The following is a 23,940-nucleotide window of genomic DNA, read 5'->3' as shown; positions in this document are numbered from 1 at the left end:
CTCTATTGTTAATGTGGTCACAAGGCTTCAGTGGCTCACTTTTCTCCACAGTTCTTTAGGGTTATTTTATTTTGGAGAGGACCTTCAAAGAACTGATGATAACTGATGATAAATTTTATTGTTTTAATTTACGCACAATCACCCCAAACCAATGATTGGTTATGAACGTGAGAGTTCCAATCAGTTCCCTCTAACAGGGATTCCCAGATGTTGTTAACTACAACTCCCCGAATCCCCAGCCAAAGGCCACTGCTGCTGGGGATGCTGGGAGTTGTAGTCAACAACAACGGGGAATCCCTGCTAGAGGGAACAGTGGTTCCAATCCGTGCATAGAGTTTTCTGCCTGCAAGAGTTGCTTCATATCTTTCAATGAAGGGAACTGAACAGCATGTGCCAGATTTCCATGCGAACATCTGAATGGACATGGATTTCTGGATTAGGTTGAGCATGTGTGCAACTCACCAAGCAGCATTGTGCTTTTACAGAACGGGAGGGGGCGGTGGTAGTAGCTAATAGGAACCCTGTAACCCTTTTCCTTAGTTTTGTTTTGTATATAAGTATTTGAGAATTCACAAATGACGATAAAAGCTGGTCCACTAAAAGTATTCTTTCCTAGAAGTTTTAGAAGTGGATGTAAAATTAGTATCTAATCCCCTTCTCTGAATGTTTTTAAGAAGGAACTAAAAGCATACCTGTTTAGTCAGGCTTTTATTTAGTTTATAGTTTTAAAGTTTTGGTTTTTAGAGTTTTTATTGTCTTTTAAATTGTTTTAGTTATGTTAATGTTTTAATGGTTTTTTATATTGTGAACCTCCCAGGGACTTTTTGTGTAGGGCGGTATATAAATGCACTAAATAAATAAGTAATAAATAAATAAATATTGGCAGTGGCTAGGGTGTGCCTAGGAGCAAAATAGAAATTGCAGGTGAGGAGGGGTTGGTAGACACTTCGCCTATACAGAGGTTGAATTTATGATAGCCCCCCCCCAAAAAGTCAAGTTTTTTTTCTTTTTTCCTTTAGTGCATTTATATACCGCCCTTCCAAAACTGGCTCAGGGCCGGGTCAACTTCTCATGTCTGCAAATCATTCTTGTGCATGGGTCCAACGTACTCAGCTGCCGTAATCATTAATTTAATGTGTTTGCAATATTTATATCCTGCCCCTCCAGCCCACTGCTACTTGAGGCAGTTTACAATCATGTACTTGGCAAAACTAAAACATTGGTTAAACATATTAACATTGGTTAATGTGAACAAGGTTAGCATGGCCATCTACTATTCAGACACCAGAAACACTCCAGGCCATAATTCTACATAATGTACTTGGTTCCTTGATTAGGGGGGGAAACCAACTGAAACCAGCACCTATTTAGTATTTGCCTCTCATTCACTGTGTATTTTGCACATTCATATCCATGATACTGCTGCTAATAACACAAAATAAGAGCACATACATTTAGCTTGTATAAAATTCTGGCCCAAGGCCACAACTGCTATTGTTTGAATTGTTTCGATATGCAAATATAATAATTAGTGTTTGCTTCTATGGGTTTGGTAGAATGTCAGTATAGATGTGGAATAGCAAACTGGCCATCTTATATTTGTCTGCTTAAAATAAGCATCTTATATTTGTCTATTTCCTTTGTGGCCAGGAATTGAATTACCCAGTTGATCCTAGTGCTTTGCCTCCTTTGCGAAATCCAGACATTCTGGTTGGTGAAAATGATCTCACAGCTCTTAGTTATCTTCATGAGCCTGCTGTCCTGCATAATCTCAAGGTTCGCTTTGTGGAGTCCAAGCTAATTTATACCTATAGTGGTAAGTAGAATACATAGCACTTCTGACGTATAAAATATGTATGACACAACTCTTATTTCTATCATGCATTATATCACAGGAATAATTTTGGTTGCTATGAACCCCTACAAGCAGTTGCCTATATATGGAGATGCCATTATCCATGCCTACAGTGGCCAGAATATGGGGGATATGGATCCACATATATTTGCTGTGGCAGAAGAAGCTTACAAACAGATGGCAAGGTTGAGTAGATGGTATTTTATGTTGTGTTTAAAATGTACAGTACAGGTATTAAAAATTGATGACTTTCGCTGCAAAATGCTGAAGACTGCCTCTCAAAAGCTTTGCAAGAAAATTTCTTGGGAATCAATGAAGTGATCAGATAGTTTCCTTGATTCTTGAGGAAGGTCCAGGTACTCTGGAACAGCTGTTCAGAGATTACCAAGGGTCTCTGCAAAGGTCTTCAAGAAAGCAGGTATAAATAGCTTTTTGCACAATTCTGCAAGCCTTGTGCTAGTTATTTATTATATTTGTGGTGCTCACAGTATGCAATGTGCCTTCCTGTCTATATTCATCTCTCAGAAACTCTATGGTTTCAGGTCACTAGATTAGAAAGAGAGAGAGAGAAGCTTAGGGAGTTAGTTACTGAGTTCGAAGCTGACTCTAGGGTCATATCTGTATTGCATATTTCAACTGGTTTAATAGTTACTTTTCCTACAGGGAACTCTGGGAATTCAGTGTTCCCAGGATACTTTGGAAAAAGACATGACAGTTAAAGTGGTATAAAATTGATCCAAGCTTGTTGTGTATATAGGTCTCCATTATCTATGCTACAGAGTCTAGCACAGCGCTCACCAGGAGGGAAGAGGAATGGAAGCTTGCTATGCAGGGGGAAAGTATGTGGTTATTTCCATGACTCGTACTTAAGCTTAGCTACAGTACAGAATAGAGACCAAGGTGTTGTGTCAAAGGCTTTGTGGAAGAAGGCATTTGAAGGAAGTAAAAGAGGCGACATCACATGGGTGTTATAGGAGGCAGTTCTCAGTATGAGGCAGTAGGGGAGTTATTTGAAGGAGCAGAAGACCTTTGGACAGGAGAGTCTGAACCGGTTTGCACATCCCTACTAGGGAGGTGCAAGGCTATGGAGGGCTTTGAAGGCAACCTTCTTTGAGTAACACATTCTCTTCTTGATTTAGGAACAACAAGAATCAGTCTGTTATAGTCAGTGGAGAATCAGGAGCAGGAAAAACAGTTTCTGCTAGATATGCTATGAGGTACTTTGCTACAGTCAGTAGATCAAGCAGCAATGCGCAAGTAGAAGATAAAGTGTTGGCATCCAATCCAATAACAGAGGTAAATTATCATTATCTCTGCACAGGGATATTATTTGATTGAATCATCTCATTCTAATGTCCTCAGCATCTATAATTAAAATTATATTTATTTATTTCCATGTATACACCGGCTCATACAAATGTCTCGTGGCAGCAGTTTACAAATAAACAACAAAACCAGTAACAGTAACCATAAAAAATCAACTTACAGCTGATTGAAGGCTTGATGAAATAAATACGTCCTGAGCAGTGTTCCCTCTAACAGGGATTCCCAGATGTTATTGACTACAACTCCCATAATTCCCAAGCAAAAGCCATTACAGCTAGGAATTCTGGGAGTTGTAGTCAGCAACGTCTGGGAATCCCTGTTAGATGGAACATTGGTCCCGAGCGCTCTTCTAAAACCTGCTCCTCATAAACTCTACCTGGTGTTTTTTTAAAAACAGTCTTGTTAAGTGGAAGGTTAACAGTGTTTAAGCAAATTTGTTTTGCTTTGATTGAATGTCAAGCATCAGTTGCATAGGTTTGCTGTGTAAAATCTGTTTGTGTTTTTGTGTGCAGTTGCAGTTGACTCCCTTGCATGCAGATCACTTATGAAGTTTCTTTCCCTCCTTAGTTACTGCGATTGCATTACCTGTTGTGAGCACAAGTAAACCGCTGTAGGCACCCCTGAATTAAAAGCCCCTCTCATAGCAACATAAGAAGCTGCCATATATACTGCTGTCAGACCATCTAGCTCAGTATTGTCTTCACAGACTGGCAGCAGCTTCTCCAAGGTTGCAGGCAGGAATCTCTCTCAGCCCTATCTTGGAGATGCCAGGGAGGGAACTTGGAATCTTCTGCATGCAAGTCTGCAGATACCCTTCCCAGAGTGGCTCCATCTCCTAAGGGGAATGTCTTACAGTCTCACACATGCAGTTTCCCATTCATATGCAACCAGGGTGGACTCTGCTTAGCAAAGGGACAAGACATGCTTGCCACCACAAGACCAGCTATCCTCCCATCTCCATGAGCTACTGTGCCAAGAAATCAGAATCAAGCAAAATAACTGCTGCACCAAATAATTGCACCAAAGTAGCTTCGTAGTCCATGATATTGCATTGGTATTACATGCCAGCATAAGGTGGGGAGGGGGAAAACCATAACTGTGTTAGAGTACTTAATTTACATATAAGGAGTTCTATAGCCAGTCTCTAATATATCTAGTTAAACGATCTTAAGTCCTGTTCAATTGTTATTTACCTGAGGAGGGATAAGGGCTGAGTCATATGGACATGAGAACCTCCCTACTGCTGAGGCAGACCATTAGTTCAGTACTGTGTACATTGACTGGCAGTGGCTCTCGAGGGTTTTTAAGACAAGTTATTTCCCATCTGTACCCGGAGAGGCCAGGAATTGAACCTGGGACCTCCTCCATCCTCTTCCACTGAGCCTTGGCACCACTTCCTCTGCTTTGGACACACTTACATTTCCCCTGCCCCTCCTTTCCCTCTCACTGCAGAGAGAAGTAACCGAGAGGATGGTCCGGCTACACGTCCCGGTCCCCTTTACCGAGCCTGGCTGGGCTTCACTGTTCCCTCTAAGGCATGCACATGTGCACACGCTCACAAGTTTTCTGATGTCTGCTCAGTTAATTTTAGATCCTGCTCAGGTTGAAATAGGAAGAAATTGTCCTGCCTATTTTCTTCCAAAACCCCATGATGGCTCTAGAATGGTCACTGCATCTCTTGCATGTGTGGTCTGCACTCCTATTCTACTTGAATCTGACCAAGCCCTACACCTTATTTGTAGGTTACAAGGGCAAAGTTAAGGGTTGCCAAATTTCCAGGCAGAGACTATGCCACTGGATTGTGGAACTCATTTTCCTGGCATACAGAAAGTAGAACCCCCTGGGACCATACGGCCCCACTCTACCAGGGCTTATGCTACCTCTGTCGCCTATATGTCCAGCATTAAGCTCAAGGACATCTGCCCTGCAGCAACCTGGTCCTCTGGGCATACCTTTGTTAAACACTACGCCTTGGACCTTTGCTCTGCAACTCAGGCCAGTTTGGGGAGGGGTGTGCTGAAAAGGGTCTTAGCTTAGCATACTACACCTGCCTCCAGACTGACAACTCGTTAGTCACCCACTCTTATGAGTGCAACGGATCACGATCCAGATAAACAGGTTGCATACCTGTAACTATTGATCTGGAAGTGATCTGTTGCAATCATAAGACCCTCCCACCGGCCCCACTGCAGTATGAGAAGAGGCAATATGTGTGTTTATGGAACATGGACTGCTACTTACCTTATCAAAGCCATGGACTGCATCCTTACGATGATTGTATTCAAATGTCAGTCCTTCAGGAACTGAGGAGAAAACACTAGCCTGCCCAAACTAAGGAAGTGCACCATGTGCAGGGGGCGGGACTTAGTGCTTCGAAGAGCTAGTCAATTCTGCCCGAATGGTCCCGCGCAGGTGCAGAACCCACTTTACTGACTGCAACGGATCACTTCCTGATCAATAGTTACAGGTGAGCCACCTGTTCATTTGAGTGCCATAATATAACATCCATGTTATATATATATGTGTGTAGTCAAAACTTGATTACATTTGAAAACTACACCCCTGAATCATTTTTTAAAAAAGAATTAAAGATAAATTGACATGACTTTCCATTTTATAGGCTGTTGGAAATGCGAAAACCACACGCAATGACAACAGCAGTCGCTTTGGGAAATATATGGAAATCAGTTTTGATAAGAGGTACCAGATCATTGGCGCAAATATGAGAACATACCTGCTTGAGAAATCCAGAGTTGTCTTTCAGGTTGGTAAATTCAGCAGTGAAATTATGGTGTGGCTTTGTTAATTTTGGACAGATAATGTTCTGCATTGCCAGTAGTAATTTCCACATTACTTTTACTGATTAATTTAAATCTGTGCAATTCTGAACACAGTGGGTATCCCCAAGCTGTCCACATTCTGGAAAAGCTGATCCTTGCTTCTTAACTGGAATACAGGGTCCACAGTATTGGTTAAAAAAAGAAGCGATTTCTGCATTTGGTTTCCAAAAACAATGGTTAGAAAATCAGATTCTGAATTTCTGCATAGAGTTTTTCAATTAGTGTTCCCCAGAGGCATTATTATTTTATTTACTGACCCTTGTTAGTTTTTAATTGAAGTGATTATTACAGTAACAGTTTTGGCAAAAGCACACAGCATTTGCCACTTGTGATTTGGAGAGGAAGTGCATGTACTGTAGATCTGTTGCCATCAGAGGCTGCTGAACAATATAGTTTTAGCATTAGGCTAAAACTCTGTTGTATTGAATTTTACAAGTTGCTATTGTCTGTAGGATTTCATCCTCTTAGAACTATAATCAACATACTGCCTCCAGGGCCATTTCTGCAGTTAGTCATCTGGTCTGATGAGCCGTATTCACTGATATAACAGGTTTCCTGATTCCAGACACAGAGGAGGTTATCTCCAGTGATGTGTCATAGTGCACATGACGTTGTCATGTTGATTGTTGTCATGTAAAATAAATAATATTAAGTTGTCGAGCAGCCTAGGACCTGGGGTATGTGGCCCACTTCTACAATATGTCGTACTTCAAATTATTTCTGATTTTATAGTTTCTTTCCATCTTTCATTTGCAGTCTGAGAATGAAAGAAATTATCATATATTTTATCAGTTGTGTGCATCTGCTCTGAGACCAGAATTTAAACATCTTAAACTAGGTATGTCTCACAAGATTGATCTATTTATTATTATTATTATTATTATTATTTATTAATTTTTTACATTTATATCCCGCTCTTCCTCCAGGGAGCTCAGAGCGGTGTACTACATACTTAATTTATTTTATGGTTTTTTTTAACATTCTGACAAATAGCAAAAGTATTAGTAGAATGCATGAAAGAGAATTGACGACAGTGAATGCTGAAAAATGTGTGAAAAGCCAGTAAAGAAGACTAGACATCATGTTCCGATTTCCCAGGCAGCATATACTACCTGATAAGTGGGACATTTTTTACCCCATTGCAAATTCCAAAGGACTTGAAGTAGAAAAACATCCCAGAAATCTATTAGTGTCCATGTTTGTTTGTTTTTAAAAAGTGTGTTGTACAATACCCAGACACCCAGAGTCTGAAAACGCACTTGTACTTGTATTTGTTTGGGGTATATCTATGTGCCTTTTTAGCATATAGCGCAACTACCATACATTCTACTTCTCAAAAAGAATTGATCGTTATGTTGATCCATATTCACTCACAAAATGGGTTCTGCACCTGCACAGTAACCCTTGCGTAAGAATTCTTCAGCTCCTCAAAGCACTCTTGACTGAAAGTGGCTGAAAGTTATTCACTCTAATATCCTACTAAGACAGGCCTAACAAAGTTTCTCAGTCCTCAGCAGGAGTTTGGTGGGAAGAATCCAGAGCAAGTAGAAAGCTTTCTGCTTCTGCAGCATTGTTGAAGGAATGACGACGACACTCATGGCGTGCACAGAAAATAGCAGGGAAGTGAATGTAAAACTGCTTATTGTGGGCTCTGAAGTTAGCTCTCCCTGCTAACCCTCTCAAGGCGGGTCTCACTGATGGTGAGACTCACCTCAGAGAGAAAGCAATGATTTCTCAAGCCTTGAGAATGTGCACAGAGAAAGATCTGCAGGAATGCGGAGAGGATCCGAGGAAATGCAGAGGAAATGCGATTCAATGCAGCGAATTAAACCGCTCCAAATCTGCTGCGAAGCAGATTTGCTCTTCCAATAACCCAGGGCATGAATCCATGTCTGAATAAGTTGCAGACTGATTAGTTGAAGTCATTTTCCATGTGCTACAACATACAGAAGGTTAAGACTCCATCTAGAGTCAAGGCACATTCTACGAGAGTAATGGCTACGTCAGCAGCTCATATGTCTGGAATAAGTATGATGGACATTTTCAAAGCAGCAACATGGTCTTTAGGCCTCCCTTTCGTAAGACATTATGCTGAGGATATATGCTCAGCAGTGGAGGCCAACTGGACAGGCACTGCTAAAGAAAGTGCTGTAACTACATCCTAGCCACTATTTGACCTGCTCATCCTTCCACACTACTAGGATGCTTCCACTTCCACCTACCCTCATCCATCCACCTTTCATCGATTCTCACAGCAGTCATTCAGGAACCGAGTAACGGGTGCTGTAACTGCCAAAAATAACGGATGTGCCCCGTGTGCGATGGGTGGAGTCAAGAGCGCCTTTGAGAAGCTGAAGAATTATTCCACGGTGGTTACCGCAAAGGTGCAGAACCCATTTTGTGAGTGAACATGGATCACCAAAAGATCACCTGTTACAGGTAAGCAACGTGTTTTTAATTATATTCGACAGGAGCTGTGTTTTGAACAACACAAGATACTGTGTTTCCAACATGTACTAAAAGAAACTGAATTAAAACCTATATTACTATTAAATACTGGCATTTCCTGATAGGCAGGATGTTTTTCTACCCCAAACAAAAACACTATTTATAGTGAGGTAGATATTCCACAATGATGGGAGATGTAGTCTGACAGCATCTGAGGGACCAAGGTTGCCCACTCTGGCCTCCCTAGAGTACTCTCAAGAGGAGGAAAAACATCATGGGACATTTTTCAATCCCAATAAATTACATTGACTGGGACAAAAACTACCTCATGGCAAAAATCAATGAATTTCTTGGATAATTTTTGTCTTGGCTGTTTTTGGTTAACAGAATGAAAACAGTAGATGGTAAGTGTCTGTACTTTGGAGAAATTATTTTCTAGTGTGCAGGGGCCAGTGTCTTAAAAGGATTATGCTGTAGAGCTATTTCTGTGTGAACTTTTCAAAGAACAGTGTACCTGGGGCAAGGCTACTTAACTTTGTCCCTCCTGCAGATGTTGACTTACAACTCCCATAATCCCTGGCTATTGGCCACTGTGGCTGGGGATTATGGGAGTTGTAATCCAAAAACCGCTTTGGGGCCAAAGTTGAGCAGCCTGACCTGGGGTAAGGATTCACCCTGAAAGTGCCAGTGAATGTACTTTCACTCTAGCTGCTGAGCAGAAAAAAATAGTTATAGATGAGGTTACTCTTCTTCCATGCCTAATCAGTTATAGCTCTGTTGAAATTGTTTGAACAAATGAATGAGGGTAAATAGCAACCAATTTAATGGGAAAGTAGTCACCAATTAGTTAAGGCAATTCCTTTTAGTGAATTCATTCTGGTAGCAAAAGATAAGCCAGATCTTAAAATTTCAGAGGATTGTTCAGGTAGCACAGGAAAACAGTTTAAATAACCCTGGTTTATATATAGGCTAGATGCCTCTCTGGCTTGATCCTCTGAGCACTGAGACAAATGCATATAGGATCCTATGTAAGGAACCTTAAACTAGTGCAAGAGGACCTCATCTTCTCATGCCAGTGGTAAGGTCTGATGAAGACCTCAGAGTGAACAACAACTGTTTTCTATACTTGTGTGCCAGTGTTTTCCCCCTAAACTACCTATGGTACTGTTGTCCATGCAAGGACCATTACACTGACCTGGTAGGAGTGAGAGGAAGTGGGGTCCTTTTCCTTCTTTTTAGAGTTGCATCTTCTCCTAGAGTTGCATCTTATGGTCCAGCCCAAGCCATAGAATGTTTTCCTATGGTCAACACTTGCTTCAGATCTATCATTTGATCCAGATATATGAAATGGCAGTTGCATGGTGGGAAAGGTGGGTGAAGTTCTCTCTGTGAAACTTTAGACTTACAATCAGCCCACTACTACAAAGTGAAATGAAATTCCATCACATTTCAAACCCATTAACACTTAGCCACAATGTGCTAAGTAAGCTCTTTTCTGTCTATATTTGTTAGTATCTTAGGATTCTGTTATTTTTCATGTGAATGCAGTATTTGGTATCCACTGGTGACCTAGTAAAAGATTCTCGTCTGGACATCTAGAGTATACTGTTGCATCTTTGCTATTCAATTACAGGGACTGCTGAAGAATTTAACTATACTAACATGGGTGGAAACACTGTGATTGAAGGAGTGAGTGACAAAGACAACATGTTGGAAACTCAAAAGACATTCACCCTGCTAGGTAGATAAACTTAGGTTTTGCCTTGAATAAACTATCAAAATTATCAGAGTTGTGAGATCTAGTGAATTGTGAAAATAAGTGCTAAGAAGAAGCTATAATTATTTAATGCTTAATTTACTTGTTCTGCTGTTGCTATGCTCTTTGCTTTAATGGGACTTGGTAATGGCCACTTGCACATGTCAATAATGTGCAGGATATTCAATGCTTATATGCAAATTCTAAGCATGATTGTACCCTCTGTGCACAAGTTGAGGAGGGATCTTGCATCCCTCCTCAACTTGTGCACAGAGGGTACAATCATTCTTAGAATTTGCACATAAGCGCTGAATCTCCTGCAATTACCAAGTCCCATTTTTGCAGTGCCACCTACTGGCCAGCTCTTGCATTCCAAGAAGAACTCATCATTTTCCCTAGTTTCCACAAAAGTGATAACGAAAAAGGGTGGGTTCTTCTTGAAATGCAAGAGCCGCAGATGGCACTGCAAAACTTATACAAGATCCTTATTCGATGTGTGTTCAGAGGCTAAGATCATGCTAGGAATTAGCATGAAAGCCTACAGTGTATACAGAGAGTAAGGACTTGCATGAAAGCTTTGAATATTTCTCATTTTATTGCTGTGTGGAAATGGCCAAATTAATCAGGCATGCAGTACTTAGTTTGGGGTATTTTCCACATAACACAAATATGGAGGTGGAAGGTGACATCTGCAAAAGCAAAATCCTTCCCATGTATGCTGGTTCCCTCCCACCAGCCATTTTTCTCCTGCAAATGAATGTCCATGCGCCTAAGTTCATGTTGGGGAACATGAATTTGCTGGTGTAAAGTGTAGTTCCTCCCTTGTGTAACTAATTTTGCACACGACTTTGAGTGCGAGTCTTGCACACCATTATGTGAGTTTGTTTGTTTATTGTTCAGTTTATATACCTCTTTTCATTAAAATAATCTCAAAGCAGTTTACAATATGATTAAAACAATACATAATTAAAATACAAAGGTACAGACAGGAAAATAGGAAGCTGCCATATACTGAGTCAGACCATTGGTCTATCTAGCTCAGTATTGTCTTCACAGACTGGCAGCGGCTTCTCCAAGGTTGCAGGCAGGAGTCTTTCTCAGCCCTCTCTTGGAGATGCTGCCAGGGAGGGAACTTGGAACCTCAGATGCTCTTCCAAGAGCGGCTCCATCTCCTGAGGGGAATACCTTACAGTACTCACACTTTTAGTCTCCCATTCAGATGCAACCAGGGTGGACCCTGCTTAGCTAAGGGGACAAGTCATGCTTGCTACCATGAGACCAGCTCTCCTCCATTTTTGATGATCTCAAAAATTAAAACAGAAATGTTTTCCAAAATGTTGTTGGAAAGGGTAGAATCTGGAGCTCTTTGTGTAATAATAATAATAATAATAATAATAATTCATTAATAATAGAGAAAAAGAGAAAAAACATTACAAATACTTGGGCATTCTTCAGGCTGATAACATCGCACACACTAAAGTTAAAAGAAAAATTGAAAGTGAACATATCAGGAGAATTAGAAAAATTCTAAAGTCCAAACTCAATGGCGCGAGAACCATACAAGCCATAAACACCTGGGCTATACAGTACATATTATTCAAATACACTGCAGGAATAATAGACTGGACCCAGGCAGAGCTAGAGATGCTAGATCGTAAGACCAGGAAAATCATGACCATCAATCATGCTCTGCACCCCCGCAGTGATGTAGATAGGCTCTACCTCCCTCGCAGCTCAAGTGGAAGAGGAATGCTACAAGTCCATCAAACAGTAGAGGAGGAGAAAAGAGGCCTTGAAAAATATATCAAGGACAGTGAAGAAGATGCACTTCAAATGGTCAATAACGAGAAACTATTCAACACCAATGAAAGAAAGCAGGCCTACAAGAAAGAACAAGTCAGGAACCGAGCAGAAAAATGGAAAAAGAAGCCCCTGCATGGTCAATATTTGCACAATATAAGTGGGAAATCAGAAATCACCAAGACCTGGCAATGGCTTAAGAATGGCAACTTGAAGAAAGAAACAGAGGGTTTAATACTGGCTGCACAAGAACAGACACTAAGTACAAATGCAATAAGAGCCAAAGTCGAAAAATCCACAACAAACAGCAAGTGCCGCCTTTGTAAAGAAGCAGATGAAACAGTGTACCACCTAATCAGCTGTTGTAAGAAGATCGCACAGACTGACTACAAACAAAGGCATGACAAGGTAGCAGGGATGATACACTGGAACATCTGCAAAAAATACAAGCTACCTGTAGCCAAAAATTGGTGGGACCATAAAATTGAAAAAGTTGAAGAAAATGAAGATGCCAAAATATTATGGGACTTCCGACTACAAACAGACAAACATCTGCCACACAATACACCAGATATCACTGTAGTCGAGAAGAAAGAAAAACAAGTCAAAATAGTCAACATAGCAATACCAGGGGATAGCAGATTAGAAGAAAAAGAAATAGAAAAAATAACAAAATACAAAGATCTACAAATTGAAATTGAAAGGCTGTGGCAGAAGACCAAAATAATCCCAGCAGTAATTGGCGCCTTCGGTGCAATTCCAAAATAACTTGAAGAGCACCTCAACACCATAGGGGCCACAGAAATCACCATCAGCCAATTACAAAAAGTAACTTTACTGGGAACAGCCTATATTTTGCGATGATATATATAATAATAATAACAACAACTTTGATAATAAAATTTAGCCATCCCAGGTCCTTGGGAAGGACTCGATGTCTGGATAAAACAAACTGGTCAATAACACCTGTCTGACTGTGTAAACAAGAAATAATAATTTTTTTTTAAAAAAAGTGGTCCAGATAGAATTGTAAGTCCTGCTCTAGAGAAAAAGTGGGATTTGGCCCCACTCATTTCCATACTTGCCCTAGAATTATTCTAGAATTCTTTCTCATTCTGAACATAGTACAGGTGGCTTTCGCTATCTGCGGTCCTGGCACCCGCGATTTCACGTATCCACAGCCAGGCTATATAGACCCATCATTATATGTGGTTTTTAAACCACAGGTAATTTCCAGGTAATTTCCAGCCACTATTTTGCTAAACGGAGCCATTTTGTGGCTTTCTTGCAAATAAATAAATTAAAATTAAAATTAACCCCCACCACCCTCAATTTTTCAATGAAACTGGCCTTTTGCTCCACATTCAGGACCCCCCACCCTTCCCATTGATTCAGAGTCTCATGAACTGTGGTTTTGTTATCCACGGAAACTGGCAGGAATGGGACCCCCGCAGATCATGAGGGCCACCTGTATTGCAATAGCGAATACCTTTTCTTCTCATTTTTGAGTGCTTAATGTGGGAGCTTTTGTTTGTTTGTTTTTCCTTTCAGGTCTTAAGGAAGATTTCCAGATGGATGTTTTTAAAATACTGGCAGCAATTCTACATTTAGGCAATGTGCAGATAGTGGCTGTCGGTGATGAAAGATCTTCTGTTAGTGTAAGATATATCAGCAAAAGCATTTTGTGGTTTGTTTTTCCTTGGTAAACATTGGCAAGTCTTGTCATGTTTTCTCACAAGTTGGGTTCGACCACTGCATTTTCTTAGTAAATTCAGCAGGAAATTCTGCACATTATTGTTATTTCCCTTTGCTTCCTTCTGTGCAGCTATTCATTATTGGTTAGTTACAACTGTCTCCTGCAAAAATTGTACATAGCCACGATGATCCATTAAGGGGAAAAAAGACCCCCAAAGTAGGGCAATACTTTTATTAGAACCTACCAAAGGCGGACAAATACTTCTATTAGCATCCTGTTCTTCCTTCAAGGAGCTCAGAGCAGTACGTTAGCCTCACATCAACCCTGTGAGATGGGTTAGGCTGAGGGAACCACCCCAAAAACTTCATAGGTGAGTGGGCTTTTTAAGCCTAGGTTTTGCACAGCTAAGCCATGTTAGCAACGTTTCTCAGTGGGGGAGCAAAATGCCCTTTGCATACGCTTAGAGGCATTATCATCGTTATTGCTTTGCCTGTTCCAGAGTTTTACATCTAATTTTTCTAAATTTGCCTCTGAAAATTGTGATACTGTCACACACTTCATGGAACTTCATTACTTCCTTGCTGATCAAAGTGTCAGTCCCTATTCATCACGAGGTTATAATTGGATAACTTATATAACTTATATAAGTTATTTATATAAATAACAAGTTATGTACAGTGTTGCCCTAGAAGCTTCAGAAGCTGAATAAGATTCAGAATTACAGATCAAGATGCAATTAAATAGGGAACAGGAAGAAACATTACTCTACAACCAGGAGCAGGCACAACATTCCCTCCACACCTAAATGCTCTATTACCTGTTCATGATGCTTCTGTCTAACCCCATAGTATCACTCCATGAGTGTGCTAGAATATAGATGGTTGTTCTTTGGGGCAGGGCATTGCACTTGATGTTCATTGGTCCTAACTGTGTTTAAAAGTGATATTTCTCTTCAGTAGAATAATTCTGAAGCTCCAGGCTCTGGACTTTGTAAGATACTTGAGGATTTAGGTATTTGATATCTGAGTGTTGTAGACAATCTTTTCCTTTTCTCCCATCCACCGCTTAGGTTATTGGACTCCCAACACCAATCCGAGACCAACTCTATCAGCTCAGTTGGGGACTTGGTTGGGCAGCGGGGTGGACGGTACACCAACAGAATCCCTAATCTATCCCTAGTTCCCAGCCTCAAAAATACACACTCAATATAAGTCAAATGTCTCACAGGGGTCCTGGTAAGGGAGATGGTATTCTTTAACCACAGCCACTCCACCCCCACCCACTTCCCCTAGCTTGCTCCACAGCAGAGTAGCCAGGTGGGAGAAGCTGGGCCCACACTGGGCCACTAGCCTCCCCCATCCAGGTCTCAGTTATACAAGCCAGGTTGGCTCCCTCATCCACGATCATGTCATGGATTATTTTGGTTTTATTCTGAACCGACCTGGCATTGCAAAGGAGCAAGGCAAGGTTCTGTGGGTAGTTGGAACTGTTCCCCGAGACCTGAGAGCTGATAGGGCAGCTGGAAGGGGAAACGGTTGTTAAATTACTAGTTTCCCTTCCCCTGTAACAGCCAGCTGCTCTGCCAACACCAATTCTTTTATTTCCCACCATGACCGTAATAACTGCCCCAAAGCTGCTGGATGCACTGCCCACATCTCCCTTCCCAAGAGAGCCCAACCACATGACAGCAAAAAGCCTGGCACAACCCACTAAAAAGAGGACTAACAAGTATTATCCCAGGTCCCCAACCCCACCTTAATTTTGTGGGAACAGTGGCCAAGTTGCTGTTCCGACGAAACGAACTCGAAAGGGTTCAAGTGTTTTGGCCATAAGGAACAATGGAGAACTCAAACCACTCCATTGTTCCCCATGGGTAGCTCCTAGGGACACCAAAGTGGGTTGGATGGTAGGGCAGGATGGGTGCTACCTACCAGCCAACCCACAAAAGAAACTGGCAAGTGAGCGAAATTGAAAGGAGGGGGGCACAGTTGCCTATGACAGCACTGGATATGGATCATAACAAGCCAACCAAGAAACAAGGAGATCACAAGGAAGTGTGCCAGAAAACCAAGGGGAAAACAGCCCTCCAAAATGGCCCTCAAAACTATTCGAGCTTGAAACGGGGTCATTTCGTTGCAAGCTCAAAACAGGCCGTTTATTTTAAGGGCATTTCATTTCGAGCTAAAAACACTCAAAACTGCCCGTTTTGAGCTCAAATCGTTTTGCACATCTCTAGTTGTTACATCGTGGTGTTGTGTGCTTTCTATAGCAAGAATGCATTTGTGACTTTTTATTTGGAAAAAAAATCCCCTAGTAATAATTGACGAGTTTTTTTGTTCTTCAAGCTGGATGATAAGCATCTTAATATATTCTGTGAACTTCTGGACTTGGAAAGCGACAACATGGCACGATGGCTGTGCCATAGAAAAATTATCACTACTTCGGAGACTGTAGTAAAACCAATGACAAAATCTCAAGCTCTTAATGCCCGTGATGCTCTGGCAAAAAAGATCTACTCTCATCTCTTTGATTTCATTGTGGAACGAATTAACAAGGCATTGCAGTTTCCTGGCAAGCAGCATACCTTTATTGGTGTTTTGGACATCTATGGGTAAGATGATTATTTTTCAGGGTGGGGAGTTTTACATGTTTTATTTAATGCTCTGCCTTATTTCAGCAAATGATCAGAATTTACTTCCTATTTGTGTTCCTTAATCTTTGTGAAATGGAGCAATGAAGTGGTAGGGCTAACTGCATTTTATTTTATTTTATTTACTTACTTACTTACTTACATTTTATATCCTGCTTTTTCTCCAAAGAGCCCAGGGTGGTGTACTACATACTTAAGTTTCTCCTCACAACAACCCTGTGAAGTAGGTTAGGCTGAGAGAGAAGTGACTGGCCCAGAGTTACCCAGCAAGTCTCATGGCTGAATGGGGATTTGAACTTGGGTCTTTTTTTGTATAAGAGGAAATTAATAAATCTGGTAACATTTACCTGTCAGTGGAACCACAAAGATCTTTTGATAAGTATCTTCAGGTTGGGGGACTTCAAAACCACTTTTGCATAGTGCTTACTCAGTTGGGTTTCAAGTTTCTGTACCTTTCAGTTGGGTGCACCCTGCTAACTGAACAAAGAGGCACCTTTTAAAAGTGGTGATTCTCTTTATGGAGCAGGGGGAGAGCAACTGGCCCTCTCCATCCCCAGCACAGCATCCTTCCAGTGGCTGTTGCTGGGGTCTCTCTTACGTTTCTTTTTTAGATTGTGAGCCCTTTGGGGACAGGGAGACATTTCTCTATGTAAACTGTTTTGGAAACTTTTTTTGGAAAAAGCGGTATATAAATATCTGTATTAGTAGTGAGAGAATTTGGGGAAGTTAGCATGTACTACTTTCAACTCTTTATCGCTTCTCGGCCATTTGGCTAAGTTCAAGTATAGTGTACTTGCAGTCCTTTCACATAATCTCTGAAGCAAAAAAATCAATAATGGAAAAGATAATGTTATTGACCCAATGAACTGCTCTTTTGATGACTAGCTAAAGCTGTGACAGAATCCATTTGTGGTGCTATATTAGCACATGAGCATGTCTACCTTGTCCCATTGCCTTGAATACTAAGGGCCTTTCTTGCACCATCAACATGTACATGCACATTGTTTTTTACTGTTGGTGCTCTCTGCGTGTTGTCTTCCTACTTGTTGCCCTCAAATAGTCCAGGACTCTAGGGTGCTCTCCAGTCCATCCACTAGGAGGCAGATTCTTTGAAGAAAGACTCTGCCAAATGTGGGTTAAGATGTGCCTCTGCTTTCACTCTGAAGCCAGTCTTTTTTCCTTCCTTGCCTAAATACTTACTGACTAAATGCAAGACTTTTGCCAGATAGCACATTCACTCCTTACAAAATATTAGGTATTGCTCGTGATGTGTTTCCTGCTCTCTTTTCCCATGACACAACTCGCCTCCACCAGTGTTTGCACCATTATATACACTTTTAAATATGTTTTATACTTACCATATTTTATGGACTATAAGACTCACTTTTTTCCTCGAAAAATATCCGCCAAAATTCAGGAGCGTCTTATATGTTTTAACAGTTTACTATGTTAAAACTCTGAAAAACTGGATTAAAATTAAGGTGCGTCTTATAGTCCGTAGCGTCTTATAGTCCGTAAAATACGGTACTCTTTTTTAAGGAGTGCATATCTATCCAGATTTCATATAAAGGACAAACAGTATAGGTATCCCCTCCTTCATCCATTATCTCTTATCTGTGATTGTACTCGTACATGTACATTGCCGGAATTGTAAATGGCTTTCTGGAAGGCTAAAAAGTGACAGAGGCATACTTTGATGAGGAATACTGCAGAGACTCCTAGTTTAAGGAGATCTCTTACCGACTATTTGTTCTGATAGAAGAAAGCACAAGAAGATTGTTGATTAGGACTTGTATGTTTGACAGGCAGTTATTCGCCCCGAAAGGAAGCTTTGTTTCCTGCTTTGCGGCACAAATGAGAGACAGAAATTGATAGAATCACATATCAAATAAAAATGTAATCTATCCATTACATTTCAAATAATTTATTTCAGATTTGAAACTTTTGATGTGAATAGCTTTGAACAGTTTTGCATCAATTATGCCAATGAAAAACTACAGCAGCAATTTAACCTGGTATGATATTTTGATGCTGTTATTCGTCTGAATTAGTGCTGATATTGTAATCATCTTGCAAAATCAATCTTTTAATTAAATCTTTAATTTTTAGGTCACTACTGAGCTCATGATCTTACCTTTTTAGTAGGACTGGAAAAATCCCAGGCACATGATTGCCCAGGCACCTTCAGTGGTTGTGTTGGTGCCTAGAAAGTAAAATATGTTTCCATCTCTATGCAGAGTTGAACTTAAAGATGTTATGATCTTTTAAGTGATCTGCATGGTAATCATAAGTCTGGGTACTGCGCCTGCGCAGGACCTCGTGGCGAAGAATTCTTCAGCTCCTCGAGTGCTCTAACTGCCTGGTACAACTGTTGATTTGGCGGTTAGAACTCCAGTCTTGTCAGTTGCTTTTCAAACGCCTTAGCGTTCGCCTTATTGGACTCTGCAAAACATTTGGTGCCAACATCTAAGAATCTGAAATATTTTTCCAGCCCTGCTTTGCCTTCTGATTTATATTTCACATCTCCAAAAAAATATGACACATGTCCTCTATTTCTGTTGTTTTACTGCAGTAAGGTACATCCTGATCTGGATTATGATCCATTGCATTCATAAGGAATGGGTTCTGCGCCTGCACAGGGACCTCGCAGGTAGATTGACTATCTCCTTGTGATGCCCACTCTACCTTGCATGTGCTTCGAGCTTCAGTTGAAATTGGCAGTTGGGGGCGTCATTTTCTCAGTTTCTTGGAGACCGCCATCTCCTGATAATCAATATTGGCAACCAATATCATGTCAGCGACTCACACATTGGTTGGTGGAATTAATAGTGCAGGCGTATAGACTGCAGGGCATAGATCCACCACAAACCATACGGGCGTATGCGTCTTCTGCAGCACATCTGTCAAGAATCCGTATGGCTGATATCTGCATGGCTGCAACATGGTCTTCACAGCAGCTATTCATTAAGCACTATGCTATTGACCTGCATTCTGCTGAGCAGGCATGGTTTGGGAGAAGTGTTTTGAAACGGATGTTGTGCCCACCACCTTGCATGGAAACTGGCTAATCACCCATTCCTTATGAATGCAACAGATCACGGTCCAGATATACAGGTTACTCACCTGTAACTTATGATGATCTGGTAGTGATCCATTGTATTCATAAGACCCTCCCGGACCTCCCTTCTACAGTAGAGATGGGCTATATGTTTAAAAAAATAGCAACCCTTGTATTGGCATAGGAAGATCATCAGGAGATGGTGGTCTGCAAGAAACTGAAAAAATGATGCCCTCAACTGCCCATTTCAATGGAAGCACGACACACCTCATGCAAGGCAGAATGGGTGTCACAAGGAGCTAGTTAATCTACCTGCAAGGTCCCAGCACAGGCACAGAACCCATTTCTTATGTATGCAACTGATCACTACCAGATCATAAGTTACAGGTGAGCAACCTGTTTATGCTCATCAAGCTCATAGAGTGTTTTAACCCAGACAACCTTCAATTCACCTTTTCCAGGAGTCATTATCTACAGTAGAGTACCTCCATTAACAAAACCTCCACCTCTTCCCAGCCATATGGATCGAGAGAGGTGATTATGGAACTGTGGCCAAGAAGGAAAAATAGGGTGTAGAGATCTTGGGAAGATGCTGGGGAGTAGAGATGGTGGGAAGATACATAGAGTGTGGGATGTCATAGAGTGGTGTGAGGCATGAAGTTCTTATCACGTGGTGTGAGAAGAATTTAGAACAATTTGTGTGAGGTTTCGGGGTTGGTATGCAAAATCTTTGTACCTCACTGAAGTAACTTGTTGACAAGTGCCGTAGCTAATATCCAGCTTACAGCTTCAATAGTTGACAAAAATGTTATTTTTTGATTTACTTCTTATATGCATAATCCATTTTTCAGCCCAACAATTGCCCTCGGTATTGTTAGGCAATAAGGATTTTAAATGTGGCTCATTAAGAACTTGATTTTGTTGTGATCGTGTTTAATAATGTCATTGTTAGCATGTCTTTAAACTTGAACAAGAAGAATATATGAAAGAAAATATCCCATGGACACTCATTGACTTTTATGACAACCAACCAGTGATTGACCTTATTGAAGCTAAAATGGGCATTTTAGAGCTGCTGGATGAAGAGTGTCTGGTAAGTTTTCTTCTTTTGCTACGCTTAATATAGCCACAATCCTTCTTTGTTTGTACATATTTGCTTTCCTTTCTTAGTAATGTGTATTAGATTCCATATGCACCACAACATTTCTACAGCTGTGTCACCAAGGCATCTGTTCTTACCATATTGAAACTCAGACTTCCTTTTTTCTTGTTCTAGAATATTTTATTGGTATTTATCACTGAAAACTCTATCATAAGCTCTATTTATGTATGTGCTGTCATTATACAGACACTAGTTTCTCAAGTAAGATACTGGAGAGGAGAGCTGGTCTTGTGGTAGCAAGCATGACTTGTCCCCTTAGCTAAGAAGGGTCTGCCCTGGTTGCAAATGTATGGGAGACTTGATGTGTGAGCTCTAAGATATTCCCCTCAGGGGATGGAGCCGCTCTGGGAAGAGAATCTAGGTTACAATTTCCCTCACTGGAAGCATCTCCACGATAGGGCTGAGAGAGATTCCTGCCTGCAACTTTGGAGAAGCCGCTGCCAGTCTGTGTAGACAATACTGATCTTGATGGACCTGTGGTCTGACTCAGTATATGGCAGCTTCCGATGTGGACTCATGGTAGCCAAGAGAATTGAAGCATCTTAGAACATGTCTTAGACCACATCTTAGACTGAGAAAAGGCTGGCAGTTTAGAGATTAACTGAGAGACAGGCAGGTAATTAAATAGAAATTAAAATTTAATTTTTAAAAAAAGGGAGTTCAGATGTGACCAATCTGAGAGCTCAAGCTCTACCTGAGTGACAAGTTGTTCAGGCTGAAGAGTCAGACTGAAGTCAGATGTTTTTATTGCACTGTGTAGAATCCTGTTGGCCCCTTTTGTCACCTGATCCTTGATGAAGTGGGAGTTAAAATACCACTATACACAAAACAAAGCAGGATATGAACCTGATCCAAAAGTGAACCAAAGGAATAGAAAAGATCAGGAAAAACTGTAACATGGTCCTAGGTTAATAACATGTGACTACAAAAGATAATATAAATGGGTATTTTAATTATAAAGGTTCATAGTGCTGCATAAAATAAAGCTGCACAATACATTAAAAGTCCTCATATATATGCTGGTTAGGTAATTGGTTCAAGTATAGTAAAAATCCTCAGACATATGTTGACTAGATCGTGTGGTCTTGTGATTCCAAGTGAGTTTGAGTCCTTATAGATCCTTATAGGTCTTCTCGAGGCTCTGCCCTCGAGAACAATACATGGAAAGTATCTGAGGAAGGCTACGAGTCGAAACGTGTCTCACTTTATAAGGATCTATAAGGACTCAAACTCACTTGGAGTCACAAGACTACCCAATCTAGTCAACATATGTCTGAGGACCTAACCAGTGTATGTATGAGGACTTTTAATGTATAATGACTTTTAAAAGCAATCCTCATTAAGTTTTCAGCAATTTTATGCAGCATTATTAACCTTTATTATTAAAATGCCCATTTATATTCTTATCTTTTGTAGTTGATGTTATTAACCTAGGACCATATTACAGTTTCCCCTGATCTTTTGTATTGCTTTAGTTAAAATACTGCAGCCTGCTCATCTCCAATGAGGGTGTTGAAATTTGACAGGCCCATCACCTCCTCCCCTGGCGAGCCACCACAGTAGCTCAGAGGGTAAGGCACCTGGGCCATGCTGCTAGAAACTCTTGTCTGACACCTTCCAAAATAGCAACTTCAGCAATTTGAATAATCTCTAAAGGTGTTATGTATTGCCCTCCAATTTCCATGTTAAGTCCTCACTGCACCACTTTTTTTGCAGTTACCTCAAGGAACTGATGAAAATTGGCTTCAGAAGTTATACAACAATTTTATAACTAAGAATCCGCTCTTTGAAAAGCCAAGAATGTCCAACTCGTCTTTTATAATCCAGCACTTTGCTGATAAGGTAGAGTGTTCAGTCTTATCTTGTATCTTTTAATGAAATGGTTATGGAATTGTATGATTATAAACATCTAGAAAATTGAAGCCCTCTGCCTCAACTCCTTCTTCATTTAAAAACAATGAAGTCATTTTCACCCAAGCTTTTTCAGTTGTTTAGGTTTTAATCTGTGTTTGATTTTTAAATTGTTTTAAGTTTTTGTGTATGTTTTTAACTTGTTTTTATGTTATTGTTAACCGCTCAGAGACGGAAGTTTGGGGCGGTGCACAAATCTGATAAATAAATAAATTTAAACAATTGTCATTATGAGCTACAGAACAATTAAGCTGCCAGAGCACATTTATTTCCATACAGATCAGTCGCCTTAATGATCCAAAAAGCCGTGTGCACTCTGATGTGCAAAGGCAAAGAGCCCTTTTGTGCAAAACACACCTGCAGTTTTGTCTCAAGGAAGGTATGCACAACAGGATGGTGCCAATGCAGGGAATTTCTATTGCGCATTGGAGAGCATCCCATACGCTCACATTATACAGACATTCATGTCGCCCTTATTCTCCCATTGCTAAGCAAGTTCCTGGGACGTTCGAGACAATTCTACAGCTTTCTGTTGCTTTCTGACTCTAACCCTGCCATTACACATCGTGTTGCCAAGTTCTGTGCAGCTGCAGTCGGCATCCATCCAAGGATGATAGGCTGTGAGCCCCCTTAATCTGATTCTTGATGACTCTGGATTGACCTTGCACTTGCCTATGCCTGACCTGTTGTTTTATTGCATTGTACTGCATTTTATGACTTTTAAACATAATAGTAATAGTATTATTATTATTTTATTCATTCTCATTTTTAGTATTTTAGTACTTTTAGCTTTTTTAGTACTCATATTTTTTAACATGTAATCACCCTCATACATTTTCAGTATTTCAGGGTATTTCAGTATTTCAAGGTAACCACCTTCTACTTCCACTTTTATTTACCCGTATTCTTTAACATGTACTTTTATGCTGATCTATGACTGTAATAAAGGATGATGATGATGATACTCTCACAGAATACTGCTGGGTCAAAACAAGCTTAAATTTAAACATCATGTGTTCTGTGGGCTGGGTTTGTGGGCTGCACTGTAAAATCTTTAAATCTAGAACTTTAAATTGCTTTACTAGAACAAACTGTTAGTGGAACTAGTGACCTTTAAATTAATTTAGGCTAAGAGCCCATGCAAATGCAGTGTTTCCCATCCCAGAACCATGGTTAAGACATTAGGAGGGAGTGTCCAATCTTATCACCTGTTTCTGTTTCCTTTTTCACCCATAAGCATGGTTTGGTGATATTTCTGCACTGATGTTAGCATAGCTAATGCTAATCAGGATTCACTTCTAATTCACGGTTTGAAACCAGGACTTGAATCAATGTTCATTCCTGGGCAAAAACAAAAACAGAAGAAAATGTTGTTACCTGTATTGCCTTGCTCATAATTGCCTCAAGCAGTTAAGTTGTATAATGTCAGTAGTGTGTA

General features: G+C 40.5%; 1 protein-coding gene and 1 long non-coding RNA gene across 9 annotated transcripts in view; one reads left to right on the top strand and one right to left on the bottom strand.

Annotated features, from left to right (window-relative positions):
* MYO5C (myosin VC) overlaps positions 1-23,940 on the top strand; it is a 71,800-nt gene that overhangs the window by 10,408 nt on the left and 37,452 nt on the right. For 3 of the 5 annotated variants that reach the window (XM_053271805.1, XM_053271809.1, XM_053271810.1), the window contains exons 3-13: positions 1,651-1,816; positions 1,896-2,052; positions 2,995-3,151; positions 5,802-5,945; positions 6,778-6,859; positions 10,103-10,210; positions 13,577-13,683; positions 16,067-16,332; positions 18,305-18,386; positions 20,382-20,522; positions 22,308-22,433. In XM_053271805.1, the coding sequence (XP_053127780.1) occupies positions 1,651-1,816; positions 1,896-2,052; positions 2,995-3,151; positions 5,802-5,945; positions 6,778-6,859; positions 10,103-10,210; positions 13,577-13,683; positions 16,067-16,332; positions 18,305-18,386; positions 20,382-20,522; positions 22,308-22,433 (1,536 nt within the window). Of the gene's footprint in view, positions 1-1,650; positions 1,817-1,895; positions 2,053-2,994; positions 3,152-5,801; positions 5,946-6,777; positions 6,860-10,102; positions 10,211-13,576; positions 13,684-16,066; positions 16,333-18,304; positions 18,387-20,381; positions 20,523-22,307; positions 22,434-23,940 lie in introns of those variants that run through there. The other 2 variants (XM_053271806.1, XM_053271807.1) reach the window with 2 other exon arrangements.
* Positions 1,897-23,844, bottom strand: LOC128334727 (uncharacterized). 4 transcript variants are annotated; one of them, XR_008311374.1, is made up of 6 exons: positions 23,711-23,844; positions 18,506-18,813; positions 17,900-18,209; positions 9,665-9,863; positions 5,916-6,127; positions 1,897-3,220 (listed from the first exon to the last, which is right to left on the bottom strand). It is a non-coding gene; the product is annotated as an uncharacterized LOC128334727 (long non-coding RNA). The 4 variants fall into 4 exon arrangements; XR_008311375.1 differs by having other exon boundaries at positions 9,665-9,791; XR_008311377.1 differs by having other exon boundaries at positions 18,112-18,209.

This window comes from Hemicordylus capensis, chromosome 10 (genome assembly GCF_027244095.1).
Source record: "Hemicordylus capensis ecotype Gifberg chromosome 10, rHemCap1.1.pri, whole genome shotgun sequence".
Taxonomy (NCBI): Eukaryota; Metazoa; Chordata; class Lepidosauria; order Squamata; family Cordylidae; genus Hemicordylus; species Hemicordylus capensis.
This window is presented reverse-complemented; position numbering and strand designations above follow the sequence as displayed.